This window comes from Apodemus sylvaticus, chromosome 7, assembly GCF_947179515.1.
Source record: "Apodemus sylvaticus chromosome 7, mApoSyl1.1, whole genome shotgun sequence".
NCBI classification, from domain to species: Eukaryota; Metazoa; Chordata; class Mammalia; order Rodentia; family Muridae; genus Apodemus; species Apodemus sylvaticus.
Window position 1 is genome coordinate 9,424,863 of NC_067478.1, and position 19,106 is coordinate 9,443,968.

Below are 19,106 nucleotides of genomic sequence, written 5' to 3' on the forward strand. Positions count from 1 at the left end.
AATAAAATAAAAATAAAAAAGATGTAGAACTCTCAGCTCGTCCTGCACCATGCCACTCTGTCATACCTCCCACCATGATGATAATGGACCGGACCTCTGAACCCGTACGTAAGCCAGCCCCAAATTCTTTACAGCAATAGAAACCCTAAGATACCCCCAACTCCAAAAGGGGTGGGGGGCAGCACCAACAGGGAAAAGTATAAATCAGAATCTTTTTCTGCAGTATTCCTGCCCAGCCCCCTTCCACAGTTGGCAGAGTTAGTTCCTGGCTATCTTTCCTTGTATTTCTTTTTAAGATTAGTTTTTATTTATAAATAAGTGTGCCGGTGAACCATGTGCATGCAGGTACCCACAAAGGCCAGTAGAGGGCAGCAGGTTTCTGGAACTGGAGTTATAGGTGGTTGTTAGCTGCCCAGTGTGGGTGCTGATTTCCAAACTCAGGTCCTCTATAAGAGCAGTAAGCGGTCAAAAGCACTTGAGCCATCTCTCTTCAGATGCTTTTCTTGTGTTTCTCTGCTAAAGGGAGATAAAGAAATGTGTGCTCATTCGTGTGAGCAGGCACGCACGTTGGCTGAGAGGTACACTACTGGGAATGTTCTCTTATGTTGATGCTGCTTACATGTGGTCATTTTGTGTTGTTTCAAACCATATGATTGCACCATATACTCTTCTGTCCTTGTACACCAACAATCTGCTGAAGAAAAGCAAAATTAGCAGACTGTGGTGGCACATCTGTAAACCCAGCACCTTGGGAGGTCAAGGCGGGAAGATCTGGAGTTCAAGGTCATTCTTTGCTTGCAGCAAGTTGAAGAAACTCTTGGGCTACATGAAACTTTGTCTTATCAAGACCCCAAAACAGAAGTAACCCAGTTTTAAAGCAAAATTCCAGGCCCAATAAGATGTCTTTGTGGATAAAGGCATTTGCCACACAAACCTGACTCTCCGAGTTTGATTCCCAGATCCCCCCAGTCATAGAGAAACAAATCCTGATTATCCTCTGTCTTCCAGACATGCTGTGGCACTCACATACCTGCCCAAAAAAATACTTATAATAAAATTTTAAACCACTATATTGCTAAAATTTCATAATCCTTTCTGGTCTAGATTTTGCCAATGCCTTCTGTCTAAGCTCAAAACTGAATATACTCTGCATGCCACACATCTTCTTTCTGAGCTAAACGTCCCCGGCCCATTTACTTCTAAGATGAGTCTCACTGGCCTGCCCAGGCCAGCCTTGAACGGACATTCCATGCTTCTGCCTAAGTCTTCCAGTAGTGGATGTGCATGCACAAAGTCCAGCTTTAATGTCTTTTTTCTTTTTCTTTTTTTTTAAAAGATTTATTATATATATATATATATACATATATATATATGTATATATATATATATATATATGAGTAAACTATCACTGTCTTCAGACACACCAGATGAGGGCATCAGATCCTGTTACAGATGGTTGTGAGCCACCATGTGGTTGCTGGAAATCGAACTCAGGACCTTTGGAAGAGCAGCCAGTGCTCTTAACCCCTGAGCCAGCTCTCCAGCCCAGAGGCAAACACTTTCACCAGCTGAGCCATCGCGTTGGCACCACAGCATGAGGACTTACTCTAGGTTGTGAGCATTTGTTCTTTGCCTCGGTTGCTGTTGGGTCTCTGCATGGTGAGGCAGAATATCATGGCAGGCGATGCATGATGGGATAGAAAGGCTCAACTCATGGTAGACAATGAGGTAAGAGAGAGCCGGGGGACAGGATGAGCCCTTCAAAACACATCTCCCATGACCTATGTCCTTCAACCAGGAACCACCTTCTAAGGTTCAACACCTCACACCATCGCCCCACCCCACCACATCATACCACCCCACACCACCACCCCACACCACCACTCCACAGCACACCACACCCTACCACATCATACCACACCCCACCCCACCACATCATACCACTCCACACCACACCACACACCACCACACCACACACCATACCACCACACACCACACCATACTACACCACCCCACCCCACCCCACCACCCCACCCCACCCTACCACATCACACCACCATACCACACCACATCATATTACCACACCACCACACCACACCACCACCCCACACCACCCCACACACCACCACACCACATACCATACCACCACACACACCACACCATATTACACCACCCCAACCCACCACCCCACCCCACCCCACCCCACCACATCATACCACCATACCACATCACACCGTACTACCACACCACCACACCACACCACACCACCACCAGGGATAACAAGTATTCAAGTCATGGATCTGTGGGGATACTCCAGATTTAGATCATAACAACAATGATAAATCCACCATAAGCATCTAATATTCTGAATTAGTGTTTTTTGTTTTGTTTTTGTTTTTGCTTTGGTAAAGTGAACTTCAATAAAAATCTGACCCATTAAGGACATTTCTAAATCAGGCACTGGAAACTGAGCTCATCAACAAGGCAGAACTGGTCACACTTGTTTTTACCTGTTCACTACTCTAGGGCGGTAGTTTTAAAAATAGCTTCTACTTTGGGGCAGGAACGGGAATGATCCACGTGTGGTATCCCAGCATTTGGAAGGCTTAGGCAGGCCAATGTCAAATTCTAGGCCAAGATGGGCTACAGAGTGGGATATCGTTTCTAAAGCCATCCAAGACTAAAACAGTGTCAGGCAAGGTGTAAACGAACGCACCCATGGTATGACCGTTCTGGAAGTAGCCAACTACTTTCTGATTGAAGTTGAGGCCCCACTCCACAAGAGGACCGCCATGCCTGTTTCTGTAACGCTGGCCAAAAGCCCACGGCCAGGAGATCATGCTCTTGTGAGGAATCTCCTGTTGTTCCGCTAGCCACCTCGTCCACCTGCAGTCTAAGGACCTACATTTACGCCTGAGGATCGGTGCTTCGCTCAGCCTTGGTCACAGCAGCTTCTGTTGGCAGTGAGGAATGGTTAATTCTAAGAGTAAGCGACTGTTACCTGGTGTGCTGGGTGTTCTGTGTCAACTTGACACAGGCTGGAGTCATCACAGAGAACGGAGCTTCAGGTGAGGAAAGGCCTCCATGACATTTCCATGTCCCCGCTCAATGACCCAGCTTAAGGCAGTTTCTCAATCAGTGATCAAGGGGGGAGGTCCCCTTGTGGGTGGTGTCATCCCTGGGCTGGTGCTCTTGGGTTCTATAAGAGCAGGCTGAGCAAGCCAGGGGAAGCAAGCCAGTAAGAAACATCCCTCCATGGCCTCTGCATCAGCTCCTGCTTCCTGACCTGCTTGAGTTCTAGTCCTGACTTCCTCTGGTGATGAACAGCAGTGTGGAAGTGTAAGCTGAGTAAACCCTTTTCTCCCCAACTTGCTTCTTGGTCATGATGTTTGTGCAGGAATAGAAACCCTCACTAAGACACCTACACATAAACACACACAAAGTAGAGGTGTTTTGTTTTTCTGTTTGTTTGTTTGGTTTGGGTTTTTTTTTTTAAGATTCTATTTTTATTTATAGGGATGTTGGTATAAGAAACTGTCCTGGCTGGGAGGTAGCTCAGTGAATAGATGCTTGTTTAACAGGCACAAAGCACTGACCACAGAAAACCAGGCACAATGGACTACACATCCATAATCCCAGTACTGGGAATAGCGGCAGAAGGATCGGGAGTTCAAGGCAAGCCTTGGCTACATGAGACTATCTCAGAAAGAAAGAAACAAACAAAAGAAACCTGAAGGGGTGGTGGGGAAAATTTAGACTACCCACTGAATTAAAGGTTGGCATGAGATATGGCATCCTGTTTCAACAAACCAACAAAACAAACCAACTGTAATTCTCCATGCCCATGGGAGAAGGGATGATCAAGAACTCCAAATTAAGAAACCTTGAGAGTGAATCCCCCTGCTCACGGGCCTGAGAAAGAGTGCTTAGCAGTCCTATGAAGTTACTAACAAGTCCCACTCCTTTGCTGACAAGTCAAACTACAATATAAGAAAAGGTAACACGTTATTTGACCCTGAATGCAGAGAATAAATACTTTATTAACTGATTACAGTTGAAAGTCATGAACAAAAAAGGAGTATATTAAGGCAGAGCCATATATATACATATACTATATATATATATGTATAGTCACTGCAAAGCCGGTTCTCTCTCCATGTTCATAACCTCCGCATCTCAGCCTCAGCCTCAGGTGTGCTTGCTTTCTTCTTGATTAAAGGAGCATCTTGGCCAATGGTTCTGGTCCGCTCGATGGTGGCGTGTGGGGTCACGGGATGCGAGACTGTGGGAGTTTCTCAGCACACCTTTGGTGACGCTACACAGCTGTTGGTTGGTATGCGAAATTTGACAACTGACCAGTCTTCTTCAGAAAAACATGGTATCTTTAAAAATGATTGCAATAGTCTTACCTAAAACAAGTTGACTTCTGAGTCAATCAAATGCCAAAATTACATATTTTCTGCCCTTCCCTAAATGCTCCTGTACGGCTTGTGCGGCCTAGGGAACAGGATCACCTAGTTCTACTGCAGTCTTAAACAGATTGAGATTTTTTTTTCAAAAATCAAAATTTCTTCCTTTTGCAGAATGGCAATGCCAACAGTTATTCTACATAATGTCTTTCTTCTCTGTAGCTCCTCTTTTAAAACGGGCAGCCACAAAAAAAAAAAAAAAAAAAAAAAAAAAAAAAAAAGAGGACATAAACCTTGTCTGTCTGTAAAAGCTTCCAGCCACATCACAGTTCCAACTTGAAAGGAAAGGGCAGAGGCAAGCTGTCATTACCCAGAAGAATGAACAAATGGCTTTGTTTGGTATCTTCAGGAGGCTTCTCCTTCCGTAGGAGATGTAGGTGTTGTAGGAGAAACAGAAGTAGGTTTCCGTGTGATTCTGTCTAGCTCTGCGTGAACATCCGAGAGCACAGGTTTCTGACCTACAATGCATTTGAAGAAGAAAGAACAAGAGTTAGTCCTCCCTGGAGCACTGGCCAATGAACGCTCTCACTGACTGTATACTCCTACTGACCCAGTCCTCCCGGAGCACTGGCCAATGAATTCTCTGACTGTATACTCCTACTGACCCAGTCCTCCCCAGAGCACTGGCCAATGAACGCTCTCACTGACTGTATACTCCTACTGACACAGTCCTCCCCAGAGCACTGGCCAATGAATGCTCTCACTGGCTGTATACTCCTACTGACTCAATCCTCCCCGGAGCACTGGCCAATGAACGCTCTCACTGACTGTATACTCCTACTGACACAGTCCTCCCCGGAGCACTGGCCAATGAATTCTCTGACTGTATACTCCTACTGACCCAGTCCTCCCCAGAGCACTGGCCAATGAATGCTCTCACTGGCTGTATACTCCTACTGACTCAATCCTCCCCGGAGCACTGGCCAATGAACGCTCTCACTGACTGTATACTCCTACTGACACAGTCCTCCCCGGAGCACTGGCCAATGAATTCTCTGACTGTATACTCCTACTGACCCAGTCCTCCCCAGAGCACTGGCCAATGAATGCTCTCACTGGCTGTATACTCCTACTGACCCAGTCCTCCCCAGAGCACTGGCCAATGAATGCTCTCACTGACTGTATACTCCTATGCCCATGGTGGATATGGCTGAGGACTGCTGAGCTCATGATGAGTAGGCTACATATCAGGACCCGTCTTGGGGGTTGGAGTGAAATGAAAACAGCAGCCATGCAGGGCAGCCACGCCCATAATCCCAGCACCCAGGAGGCTGAGAGAGGTGGACTGGCATTAAGATCACAGCTAATGCTGGCTACATCCTGAGTTTGAGGCCCTATCTCAAAAACAAAACAAAACAAAAACAAAAAAATCACAACAATAAAAACTTTATGAGCCTACTAAATTATATAAATATCCATAAAAATACAGGTCCTTGGAGGCTGGAGAGATGGCTCAGCAGTTAAGAGCACTGACTGCTCTTCCAGAAGTCCTGAGCTCAATTCCCAGCAACGACATGGTGGTTCACGAGCATCTGTAATAGGATCTGATGCCCTCTTCTGGTGTGTCTGAAGAGAGTAACAGTGTACTCTGTTAGTAACCCTAACAGTGTAGGGTTAGGGTTAGGGTTAGGGTTAGGGTTAGGATTAGGGTTAGGATTAGGGTTAGGGTTATGTACTCATGTACATAAGATAAATAAAACTTAAACAAACAAACAAAGATAAAAAAAAAAAAAACAGGTCCTTGCTTTGAACTGAGGGCACTGCAGGGCACCTATGACTTCACCTCACATGTGGGTCTTGTTTCTATTTTAGGGCATACGCAGTGAGCAAGCAACAGCAAACAGTAGACCTGTGGATCTGGAGGGACACGGGGGCCACCTCCAAATGAGCAGGGGACAGAAAGGACAGGAGACCCAGAGCCCTCCTAACCTGACGAGGGCAACATGGCCCAACTCCCTGAAACCCCGGCCATTCTCCAATCTTTAAACATAGGGGCTGGTGTGACGGCTCAGCAGGTAAAGGCACTTGCCACCAAGTCTAATGACCTGGATTTGATCCCTGAGACCCCCACAGCAGAAGAAAACTGAAATCAAAACATTGTCTTCTGTCCTCCCCACACAAATTTAATATAGACTATGACCCAGGAACTCTAACCTTAAATATTGCCACAACTAACAACAAAAAAAAAAAGATATAAGGTAGGCAGTGGTGGCACATGCCCATGAGTTCAAAGCCAGCCTGGAATACAGAGCTAGGTCCAGGACAACTAGGGCAACACAGAGAAAATTCAAAAAGGAAAAAAGTCAAAAAGTCAAAAAGTCACACACACACACACACACACACATATACACACACATACATACACACACATACATACACACACACACATACATACACACACACACACACACACACACACACACAAGCCAAATGAAATGTGGTGTATCCATATAATGCATATAATGGGGTATTACTGAGCCATGAAGAAAAGTAGTTCCGACACAGGTCTGCCCATGAAGGAACCTCAGAAACAGAAAGCAAGGCACACTGCTAAGGCTGGAGTTCCATCTGAACACCCAGCCGGGCAGCCCCACACAGAAGGCAGATTAGTGGCCCAGAGACTGGAAGGCATGGAAAGTCTGACTCTGAGTGTGGCAGGAGCTGAAATCAGATCCTCTGCGAGTCTCTGAGGCACGTGTGCCTCCATCACACTCCGTGAGGTGAGGCCGCGCCGGTGGTGGCGGCCAGCAATCCCAGCTCAGGCAGCTCTACCTGACTTTTTGGCAGACGGCGGCAAACTGGTGCTGGCACCTGCAGCCCCTCCTCCAGGACTGCCACCGACCCCAGGGCCTCCAGGAGAGCCAGTCTTCTTACTCAACAGACTGTTGAAGAAATTCGCCAGGACCCCTTCGCTGGTTGCTCCGGCTACAAAACAAACAAACAGCCCTTAAGTTATTACAAGCTACTTTCGTCAACCCCTACACAATGCATCCACAAGGACGGTTTTCCATTCTTGTTTACTCGTGTTGTGGATGTGTACAACACGTGTGAGTGTGTGCAGCACCCTGCACGTGTGGAGGCCAGCACACATGGGAGGTGACGTTGGTTCTCCTCTCGTGTGTGCCTGGGCCTGCACTCAGGCTGCTGGGCTCCTGCAACAAGCACTCTACTCCACAAGCCATCTTCCAGCCCCACGGGGGGATTTTAAAAGACCAAACATATTTTTCATTTTATTTGTGTTTGTGTGTGTACACACCACATGTGTGTAGGAGCCTGCTGAGGTCATGAGAGGCCTCAGATCTCCTGGGAGTGGGGTGACAGGTGGGGCTGAGCAGCCACTGCTCCTTTCTGTTTCCTGAGATTTATTTATGCTCACGGGCATCTGTGCTCTGCTTGCTGTCTGTGCGAGCGAGAGTGGCAGACCCTCTCCACTGGAGTTACGACAGCCGTGAGCTGCCACCGTGTGGCCCTGGGAACTGCCCGAGGGCTCGGTGGAAGAGCGCCACTGTGCTTGAGCCAGCTCAGCAGCCACAGACCCGAAGTATTTTACCTTAGATGCTAATATACCTCTCCCTTTTAAAAGAGCGTCATAATGTTCTTTTTACATTTATTCTGTGTGTGGGGCTGAGAGATGGCGCAGCGGTTAAGAGCACTGACTGCTCTTCTGGAGGTCCTGAGTTCAAATCCCAGCAACCACATGGTGGCTCACAACCATCTGTAATGAGATTGGATCCTCTCTTCTGGAGTGTCTGAAGACAGCTACAGTGTATTGTGTGTGTGTGTGTGTGTGTGTGTGTGTGTGTGTGTGTGTGTATGTATGTGTGCACGTGTGCACATGTGGTTATAGGACAGCCCACAGGAGTGTTCTCTCCTTCTACCATGCTCTAGGGACTGAACTCAGACTGTCAGCTGGATGGCAAGCGCCTTTGCCAGCCACGCCAACCACTAACCTAGACTGACTATCAAATTACTTTCTCCTGTGGCTTCTCACAGGAGACTGCTGAGAGCTTTCAGCACGAGCTGTGATGTACTGAGAAGATGCTGTTGTGTTTACAACCTGATTATGCACTCTGTCTATGAAGCAAAGCTTACGAAGTACGGAGCAGAAAAGGAAAACATCTAAGTGGATTCCAATGAGTGTGTTCATTATAAAATACACTGCCCCACTCTCCCCAAGGGACAGAGTTCTACCTTTCATGTTTGGATCAATTTTTTTAGATCCAGCAGGGATGGGGGACACGCTGGCAACATTGGATGACACAGATCTGTTTGGTGTTCGAGGGGAGCCTCCAGGGACTCTTGGCGATGCATCCTAGGTAAAATGGGAAAAGCAAACATACTAAACCTTAAAACCCTCCTAACATTCAAGTCCATCAACACCAACACCCCCATCAGGCCTTCCACAACTCACTGAGGAGTGTGGATACTCCTGCCCTCACACTAGAGAAGCGCAGGCCCGTCCCACTCAGACACCAGCTACTGCACTGGGGGGAGAGCAGTGATGCACTGGATAATGAGGGGAGCTTGACTTCTCAGGAGGTCATGTCCTCCCACATCCCCACTGCCCAGGATGGCGCTACAGGATGGCGCTATTATGTAAGACTGTCTTGAGGGTTTGTGAAAGTACACAGGCACACACATTTGGCTTGTACAACGACTGCTATAAAATAAACATTGAGGAGATCTTTACATGATTTCAATGTTCTAAAAAGGAGTCCAGATTCTCTAAAACATCTCATAATTCCAGAAGACCAATTGAATATACTGAAGCATGTGTGTGTGTGTGTGTGTGTGTGTGTGAGAGAGAGAGAGAGAGACAGACAGAGAGAGAGAGAGAACTGCAACAGCATGCACTGAACATTAACAGTTTTATCAACATCTATATAATACTGACCACAGGCCTTCCAGCTGCAGTTGGAGGTTGCTTTGCTAAAAGAGACTGGGGGAAAAAGGAATAGTAGTTTAGACATTCATGGTCTACATTACTGTTTTTGTTTTTTTTGTTTTTTGTTTTGTTTTTTTAGAAAATATATACAGCTTAACTTTTTTTTTCCAAGACAGCAGTTAGGAGCACTGCTTGCTCTTCCAGAGGACCTGGGTTCGATTCCCAGCACCCATATGGTGGGTAACTCACAACCATCCAAACACCAGTTCTAGGAGATCTTACAGCCCTCTTCTGACTCCTTGGGACACTGGGCACACACATGGTACACATACAGACATTCAGGGAACATTCATACACATAAAATAAAATAAGTGTAAGAAAATATTTTAAACGAATACTTAATTTTAAAATTGAATTAATTCTATTCTCTGTATATCTCTGACTGTCCTGAAACTCACTCTGTAGATCAGGCTGATCCTGAACTGAAGAGACCCACCTGCCTCTGCCTCCCAAGCATTCAGATTAAATGCATGCACCACCACCACCCACCACAGTTTGACTTTTACGTATATATGTACATTAGCTTAAAAAGTAACCATGGGGGCTGGAGAGATGGCTCAGTGGTTAAGAACACTAACTGTTCTTTCTGAGGTCCTGAGTTCAAATCCCAGGAACCACATGGTGGATCACAGCCATTTGTAATGGGATCTGATGCTCTCTTCTGCCGTGTCTGACAGCTGCAGTGTACTCATATAATTAAAATAAATAAATCTAAAAAAAAAAATATGGGAAACACGACGACAGAGGGCACTTGGATCCTGTATAATTTAAAAAGCACCCATGGCCCAGGCATGGCGATGCACACTTTTAACTCCAGCACTAAAGAGGAAGAAGCAAGTAGATCCCTTGAGTTCCAGGCCAGCTGGGGCTACCCAGTGAGATTTGTGTCAAAAAATAAATAAATTAGGGACTGGAGGGAAGGCTCAGCAGTTAGGAACACTGCTTGCTCTTCCAGAGGACTTGGGTTTGATTCCCAGCACCCATACGGAGCTCACAACCATCCAAACTCCATTCTAGGAGGTCCAACAGCTCTCTTCTGATGTTTCTGGGCACCAGGCACACACATGGTACACAAACATATATGCAGGCTAAACATTCATATACATAAAATAAATCTAATTGATTTAATTTTTTAAAAATGAAAAGCCATCTGTGGCACAATGTTTAAAGGGGTAGAGATATCTGTCATCTCTCCTGATGACCTGAGTTCAATCCCCGGGAGGACCAACCCTCAAAAGTTGTCTTCTGACAATATGGAGCTGTGGCTTACACGCATACTTCACTCCCACCACGAAACATAAAACAGGCACATGATGTAATAAAAATGTAAGTATATGCTAGCTATATAAATATACATAGGGCTTAAAGGCAAACGAAGGCATCTTTGCGTCCTGACTTCACTGAGACTCCCTCCAATGCAGCTTCATACCTGCAGCTTCATAAGGAACACTTGGTCGTCTTCTGCCATAATCTCCTTCTCATGCACAAACTGAAAGGAGTAAAGGATGCCGTGAGCACACTCAACACAGTTCGCTAACTTCCCCAACAACTGACGGCACGGTTCAAGAATGTGAGCTTTATCCTCCATACATGGTGGCGCCCTAGTGTGGCTGTGTAATTCTGTTAGCTTTACACTGAAAGCAACCCATGCTCACTCTACTCAACAGCTCAGCCCTGGAGCCACAGGACTTTGAGCCATGCCTATTCAACTTGGTGTCCAGCAGTGGGGTGTTCTAAATGAGTCAGGCATATCTTGGGGTGAGCACCACTTGTCCCTGGTTTCCCTGAAATAAAAACAAAATGTTCTTCTATCGGCTTCATAGGAAGAAACTGCAAGCGTCACACTTGGGAGGTTTACTTCCCCTACAGGGGTGGTGAGCCTTTCAAATGCAAGGTTAATTACATTACATCACTCCTCTGTTCAAATTCCACAACCAGTGCCCCTCTCTCACTGAGCCTCCCTCAGTGCCCTCAGTGATAACTCGGCCTCCCCTCCCTGCCCTCCCCACCTCTCAGCTCCTGCCTCCCACGGACTCCCGTCACTGGAGCACGTACACTTTCAGCTCCTTCACTGTGGAAGAGGGGATGACATCCGGAACCTCAAACACTCCAAGAGCATCATTACCACTGCGTTGCAGCCCACTCTGCCTGACACTTGCTCTCCCTTCCTCTCAGAGTGGCCACTCCTATACACACTGCCCTCAGGCCTGGTCTTCTTAGTCCACCTCCTCGTCCTGCTCATTTCCACAGCTGAAAACTCACTACCACTTGATGGGTGACCTACATGGTATTAGAGCTCCTGTTACTGTGTTAAGATAGGGTCTCACTCTGCCGTCCAGGCTGCCTTGGAACTCATTATGTAGATCAGGCTGGCCTCCAACATGCGGCAAGCCTCCCTCCCAGCTGTGCTTCCAAAGCTGGGCTACAGGTGTGTGCCAGCAGGCCCAGCTGTGGATCAGCTTCTTATCAGAGGTTTGCCTTCTCCTTCCTAGCTGGCACTTTGTACCTAGACCGTGCCTAAGGGCAGTGAATGAAGGAAAAGGGCACCGTGAAGCTTACTCTGGTCAGCTAAGAGTGGGGCACAGGGAGATGGCTCCGCCGTTAAGAATGCGCACTGATCTTGCAAAGGACCTGACTTTGGTTTCCAACACCAACGCTGTGTATGCAGCTCACAACTCACTGTAACTCCAGCTACAGAGGATCCAATGGCCTCTCCTGACCTCTATAGGCAACTGTGGTCCTGAGTACATAAACCAACACCTACACAAATAAAAGGGGGGACATTTTTGTATGGTTTCCTCTTTTTGAAGTGTTTCTTTTAATAGCTATCTAAACCAAATTAGCACGCTGATTCACTTGTCCCTGAGCTGCCTTTCTCACCACTAACAAACAACCCACCACAGAAGGCAGGTGCCTACAGTGTAAACACTCCAGTTCAACAAGGTTCATGATCGATATCACATCAGGATTATCCTTTTCGAAAATGAGAAGAGGGCAGAGTCTCTGAGGAGGATTCCATGTAAATACTCATCTTACGTCACTTTCTGTAGTTATCTACTGAACATTATGTATATACAGCTTAATACAAAGTCATGATACACACACAGGAATCTTATATCACTCATAAAACCTTAGTCAAGACTAAAGCAGAATGAGAATGTCCTGGATAGCTGTGAGCCGACACAGGTGACCAGTGGCTATGGTCAAGAATACTCAGTAAAGAGGAGAGAATTCCTGTAACCGTGTGCCCTTGGCTCTGAAGTCCACAGCTCCATCCACTCTAACTGCCCAAGATCTCCACGCTCACTCATGCCAAGCTGTGGTTTCCAAAGTGGGTTAGAAATGGCTTCAGTGCTAGTGTCTGCACAGATAAATGTGCAAGGCCCAATGCTGGTGACTGGGCAGTCGCCTGACACTTGCTGGGACAGGTGTGTGTGTGAGCCACTAAGCAACATTGTGACAGCGGAGGAGAGCGTCTTTTTCCTGTGCCCTTAACATCACAGACTGCCCTCCTTTGGCTTAAGTCTAGATATTAAGGCCATTTTCAGACTTACCTTTCGGACAGGAGGTTTGGTTATGATGTCTTCAAAATTATCTTCTACTTTCAAAGTCTGAAAATTTTCATGTAATATTCCTATTTTCTTATCATTATCCCAGCCTGCTGGACTGGAGAGAAGTGCACAGAAAACTATCAGACGTTTACACCATCACTTTTTCATTTAACGCATACATCCTTTTGGGGGAGTTGAGGGAGCTCTGTGCATGCAGTGGGGTGCTCTACAACTGAGCCCCCGCCCCAGGCGTCTGACACATGCTAGGGAAGCATTCTACCAGCCCCTCCCAGAACGAATGGAAAACCAAGCCCGTATTCCCTATTTGGTCATCATTTACTGTAACAGCTGCGCAGCAACCTATCCCCATGACCCAGGCCTCCGGCCACCTCCAGGGTGAACGCAGACACTGGGCACTAGCGCAGGATGAACTGCGCTTTAAGCATGCTTACATGAACACTGCGTCCTTTTCCACCACCACTGCAGGGATCTTGTATGGGAACCCATACAGCTTCTGGACGATGTATTTATAAACTAAGTCTATGTTCTTGTTCTCTTTTACTGAAGTGTAAATCAGCGCTGCACCATCTAACCATCTCATTAAGGAAAGCAGTATGGAATTCATCAGGCACATGAACCCACATTTTCAGAGTACCATGCATACACATATGCACAATGCTTAGGAGGAAACGTCCAGGGTCTCTAATGTGAGGATACAGTTAGCAAGAAGTTCTGAACTGCCTAGGACTCAGAAAGAGAAGCAGAAGGATCACAAGTTCAAAGTCATCTTCAGCTAGACAGAAAGTTTGAGGCTAATCTGTGGTACATGTGACCCTGGCTCCAAAAAAGAATCTCAGGAAGGCAGTGGCAGCACATGCCTTTAGTCCCAGCACATGGAAGTCAGAGACAGATGATTTCTGAGTTTGAGACCAGCTGGTCTACAGAGCAAGTTCCAAAACAGCCAGGACCATACAAAGAAACCCTGTCTTTTTTTTTTTTCTTTTGGTTTTTCGAGACAGGGTTTCTCTGTGTAGCCCTGGCTATCCTGGAACTCACTCTGTAGACCAGGTCTCGAACTCAGAAATCCGCCTGCCTCTGCCTCTCGAGTGTTGGAATTAAAGGCATGCGCCACCACTGCCTGGCAAACCCTGTCTTGAAAAACAAAATAATAGTAATTTAAAAGGAGCTTCCTGTGTCAATCTGTGTTTGGCTTACAGGCTGCGCCCAGCAAAAAGCCACCTCCAATGACACACACCCTCCAGTGACACACACCCTCCAACAAGGCCACGCCTTTTAGGCCTTATGCAGCAGCTCGGCCAACAGGGAACCGAGGGTGCAAAGATGTGAGCCTGCGGGGCACAGGTCCATTCAAACCATCACAACGCGAGGATCATTTTTTCTTAAGCACGATTCTTTAAACATGGCAAGTTAATATTAATATTTAAATCCTTGCCATCACTCGGTAGCAGAGCAGGCAAGAGCTGTTACTCGTACCCCTCCTCCTAACCTTCTTCCCAAGTTTTTAATGACCCGTCCCTTTAGTGTGCTACTAAAATTGAGAGAGACTTCTGTAACTGCCCCTCTTCTCTTCAGCTCATATGAACTGACTTCAGGTCCCAAAAGGTTCTACCCAGAGCTCAGGGTAGAGGTGTAGCCTAGAATCTCAATACTTGGGAGGCTGAAGCAGGAGGTTCTAGGCTAGGCTAGACTACACAGTCTGTCCCAAAAGAAGACATATACACCAAAACTCCAGAGAAAAACAAGCCAGTCTCCACTTAGTCTGGGGGTTTCTTGCTCATTCTCTCACTGGATGCCTTGTGTGTCCCATAAAAGCCCAGTGTACCTCTGAGCCCTTCTCCCAAGATGAAGATTTGAGAGAGAGAATCTCTTCAGAACAAATCTGTTTTCCCCCACTTACCCCCATTTCCATCTCCCATGTTTCCAACAGAGCAGAGAGGGTTCAGAACAAACCTAAGATTCTAGTGACGATACTTCAGAAGGCCACACGTGAGTGACCTGACAAGCAGGGAGAGGAGGAGTCATGTTCACAGAACTTCTCTAAGTCCATCACAATTGCACTCTGTTAAAGGATACACTGTAAACAGAACTTGCGGATGTGGGACTGGATAAAGTCGAAGTGTTCATCTCTGTAGTCGTGCTCTTTCTCCAATACACTAATGGCATCACACTGTGGAGATAGAGCAATCATTCCATGGCATTACGGCAGCTTGCATTTAAACACTAAAGTCCAATAGGATGATGTAAACAGCCAAGCACTTTCAGCTGTTGACAGGAGAACATAAGGAGTCACCAGTACACTATGGTAAGAGACCAGCAGGGCCTGCAATATCAGTAGACGTCCTCGATAGTGCTGGCCTCTGGGTCACAGTCAGTCTGGCCACAGTGCTGCAGACAGCTTCAGACCATGAAGGAATCAAGGCGGCAGTCATGTCCAGTGGCCACATGTGGCCCTCAGACACCATTCTCCTACCATGGTGGAACTCATCTAACCCACACCATTCTCCCTTTCACCTGTCCTCACCATAACAACGTGAGGGTGGCTGTCAAAGGCCCCCACGGGAGCAGGAGCAGTTCTGCCCTGCTGCAGAGATACACACAGGACAATGCAGTATTCAAACACGATAACATCCAAATAATTTTCACTATAACCCTTCCAAATTTAAGATGCAGAATATAAAAAGATAAGCATTTATACTGTTAATTATTCTATGTGACATTAGTCTGGGGTCAAATGTCATATAGATTTGTTATACACACATTATAGAACAGTCTTCCTATATAATCATGAACACCTGCTTGCCCATTTTATAAACCACTGAGCAGCATCTCAAATGACTAAAGACACTTCACTGTACTGTTGACTGACTGGTACTGTATGGCAGTTTACTAGAGCTTCTAACCTCAGTAAGGGCTGTAGTTCAGGGGGGGGAGTATGTGTGAACCCCTGGGTTTAATTCCCAGCATCCTCTCACTCCGTAAGAAGGGTGAGCTGGGCTGGTGGTGCACTGTGTTTCATAAAATCTTAAGACACCATCAGGTGTGCTTTAGTGTCTAAGCGCTAGGGAACTGTAGGGAACATGTAGGGAAAAGGAATGAAACAAAAAGTATTAGAGCCCCAAGAGTCTGTGTCCTCTAAGGGACGGCAGTGTGACAACTGCTCCAGCTAAAAGAACGGACAGTGGTGAAGTGGCTCAGAAGCTGGCACCTGCCAGGAAGCCTGACATCCTATATTCTATCCCAGGTCCTGAAGAGCAGGGGAGAGACCCGCTGTCCACAAACTGTCCTCTGACTTCCAGAGTCAACATAGAAAAGCTTGCACACATGCAAAATAAATGTCACCACCACCACCACCACCACCTCCACCACCACCACCACCACCACCACCACCACCACCACCACCACCACCTCCACCACCACCACCACCACCACCTCCACCACCACCTTTTAAGACTGAACATAGGGATTCAGGGAGACTGTTTCCTACATGTTAGGTCCCAATTGTATTTCAGTTAACTCTCCTCCCTACCCCATGGACAAGGTTTCTCTCAGTATCCTTGGTTGTTTAGAACTCATTTTGTAGACCAGGCTGGCCTTGAACTCACAGCCTGCCTCTGTCTTTTGCATGCTGGGTTTAAAGGCATGCATCATCAAATTTTATTATTTGCTAAAGACTTAGGTCCCCTTAAATTTAATACTTTTCCTTGAAAATACAGAATTGGTTTTTATAAACCAAGTTGTGGTTCTAAAACCTTGACAAACTTGCTGATAAGCAGCTGTCGAAGTGTACACAGATCCCAGGTATGTTAAATTCTACAGAAAAGATCTTACATCGCATCCCACCAAATCAACCCTGGAAAAGCAGATACCAAGTTTTCACTTGTTTAAAAACTTCCACCCCACTACTTAGTTACTGATAATGTGTAAAATTTAAAACTTAAGCCAGGTCTTTAGTTTTTTCTTTTTATCATTTTTAACCCAAAGATGAAAAAACCCTGGACCTTCATCTCATCACACGCACTTTTCCACAGTATAAAAACCAGGAGTAAGTTTAGGCCTTTAGGTTATAGTATAGGCCTTTAGGCTGTAGGGTTATATTAGTTCCAGGAGTGTGGCTCACGGCAGAACATCCACCTAGAATATCAAGGCCCTGTGTTTCAGGGGAATGGAACAGAGCAGTTACTGTCCTGAAACTTTTTCAACTCTTCCACAGTGGACTAAAAACACATTACTTAGTACCAAGGGGAAAGAAAATGGGCTTTGGCAAGTAAGTTAGGCCTTAAAAGAAGTATCTTTTCATTATAAAATATATTCAGTAAAAGAACTAAGTTAAGAGAAGCTTCTGTTTGTTTTAGAAGGATGAGATCTGTACCACAGGCTGGTCTGGAGCCATGAGCTTCCTGAAGCCTGACAGCTGGGATCGGGTGAGCACTACCATGTCCTGTAAGCCAACAGAATTTTGAAAACAGTGATTCTGTCAGCACCTTTTAATAAATACACAAATATTAAGTTCTTAATAACGGCATATCAATATTCTGTAACAGGCGATACATGGAGTTTAAAGGTCAGCTGTAGACTATGGACAGTGTCACCCGGAATGCTTGCCTAGCACACACAAGGCTCTAGGTCCATCCCCATCCTGGGTGCAGGAGTGGGAACGGGCTGCACTCATCTGAAAATGCTTAACTCTTCTAATGTCAGGAAATTAGTACAAGGGCTGGAGAGATGGATCAGCAGTTAAGAGCACTGTCTGCTGCTTTTTCAGAGGTACTAAGTTCAATTCTCAACAACCAAGTGGTGGCTCTCAATCATCTATACTAGATCTGAAGCCCCCTCTGGCATGCAGGCATATATGCAGATAGAGCTTTATGTACATTAAATTAGAAAAAAACCTCTAGCTTTAAAATAAGTAGTACAATACGCTGGTGGCAGTGATGGCGCATGCCTTTAATCCCAGCACTCAGGAAGCAGAGGGATTCAGGGGAACTACAGAGAAGCCCTGCCTCAAAAACAAAAAAGATAAAAAAAGAAAAGGAAATAGAAGGTAATGTTGAAAAGCACGGCATCTGAAGTTGCACACGGTGGTGACACACGCATTTAACCCCGGCACTGGAGATGGAGGAAGCAGAGTTCCTGGTCAGCCAAGGTTAGACAGTGAAACCTTGATAATAACAAAAGAAATTAACAAAGACCAAAGAACCATAAGATATTTTAGTTATATGAACACGAAGCCTTTGTGGGCTGAAGAGATGGTGCAGCAGGTAAGAGCACTGGCTGCTCTTACAGAAGATCCAGGTTCAGTTCCCACCACCTACATGACAGCTCACAATCATCTAAAACTCCAGTACCAGGAGACCTGATGCCCTCTGGCCTCTGAGGGCATTGCATGTGCATGGTGCACAAACACACAGATAAGCAAAACACCATAAACATAAAAAATAAAATAAAATAACTGAAATAATAAATAAGCTATCATTTCACCTGTAACGATTTCTAAGGAACTGATGGTATAGTGAGGTCTAACTGAAATTCTGAAGGTCAACCATGAACAATGTATTTGAAACACTATTTTCTTTCAAAGAAACTGTTTCAGACCCCAAACACTTCATCAGTGTGGTAGTGCAAGCTTGTATTTCCATAGACCAGGGCATGAAGACAGTGAACAGATGACAGCCCATGGACACATGAGACCCTATCTTAAAAGAAACAAGTCATCTAGGAAAACTAACACCCCAAAAAACAAGACAGTTGCAAGGTCAGAAAGCAAACTAACCTTTGTACAGACTACGAGCACTGGTAGGCCCAGATTGTGTGTGAGTGTGTCTGCACCCAGGGGCAAGACAACACTGTCATCTCTGTCCTCCTGTGCAGCCGTGGTTCTTCTCTGAGGTGAAGCTGGGAAATCTTCTCCCGGTTCCACATACTCTTGGAAGTCTCTAATCACTGCGAGTCCAAGGAAACATGGTAAAGAACTCTGTGAGCCTTCTTTATTTCTGCTAAAATATATTTAAATTGCAAATATTTAAATTTATATTTTCTGGGCTTAGATACCATATTACATAGGGAAAGAAACCAAACATGTCTTTAGAAGTGCTACATATACAAAAGAAAAGTATACCACGC

The 19,106-nt window shown here is 45.9% G+C and overlaps 1 protein-coding gene across 1 annotated transcript in view; it reads right to left on the minus strand.

The window, feature by feature from the left end:
• Positions 1-4,020: 4,020 nt before the first annotated feature.
• Dync1li1 (dynein cytoplasmic 1 light intermediate chain 1) overlaps positions 4,021-19,106 on the minus strand; it is a 34,746-nt gene continuing 19,660 nt past the window's right edge. The window contains exons 5-13 of the mRNA XM_052187065.1: positions 18,757-18,926; positions 15,060-15,153; positions 13,418-13,553; positions 12,969-13,080; positions 10,844-10,903; positions 9,364-9,408; positions 8,661-8,781; positions 7,242-7,394; positions 4,021-4,927 (exon numbers count right to left, since the gene is read on the minus strand). Of these exons, the coding sequence (XP_052043025.1) occupies positions 4,815-4,927; positions 7,242-7,394; positions 8,661-8,781; positions 9,364-9,408; positions 10,844-10,903; positions 12,969-13,080; positions 13,418-13,553; positions 15,060-15,153; positions 18,757-18,926 (1,004 nt within the window). The 3' untranslated portion in view covers positions 4,021-4,814. The remainder of the gene's footprint in view (positions 4,928-7,241; positions 7,395-8,660; positions 8,782-9,363; positions 9,409-10,843; positions 10,904-12,968; positions 13,081-13,417; positions 13,554-15,059; positions 15,154-18,756; positions 18,927-19,106) is intronic.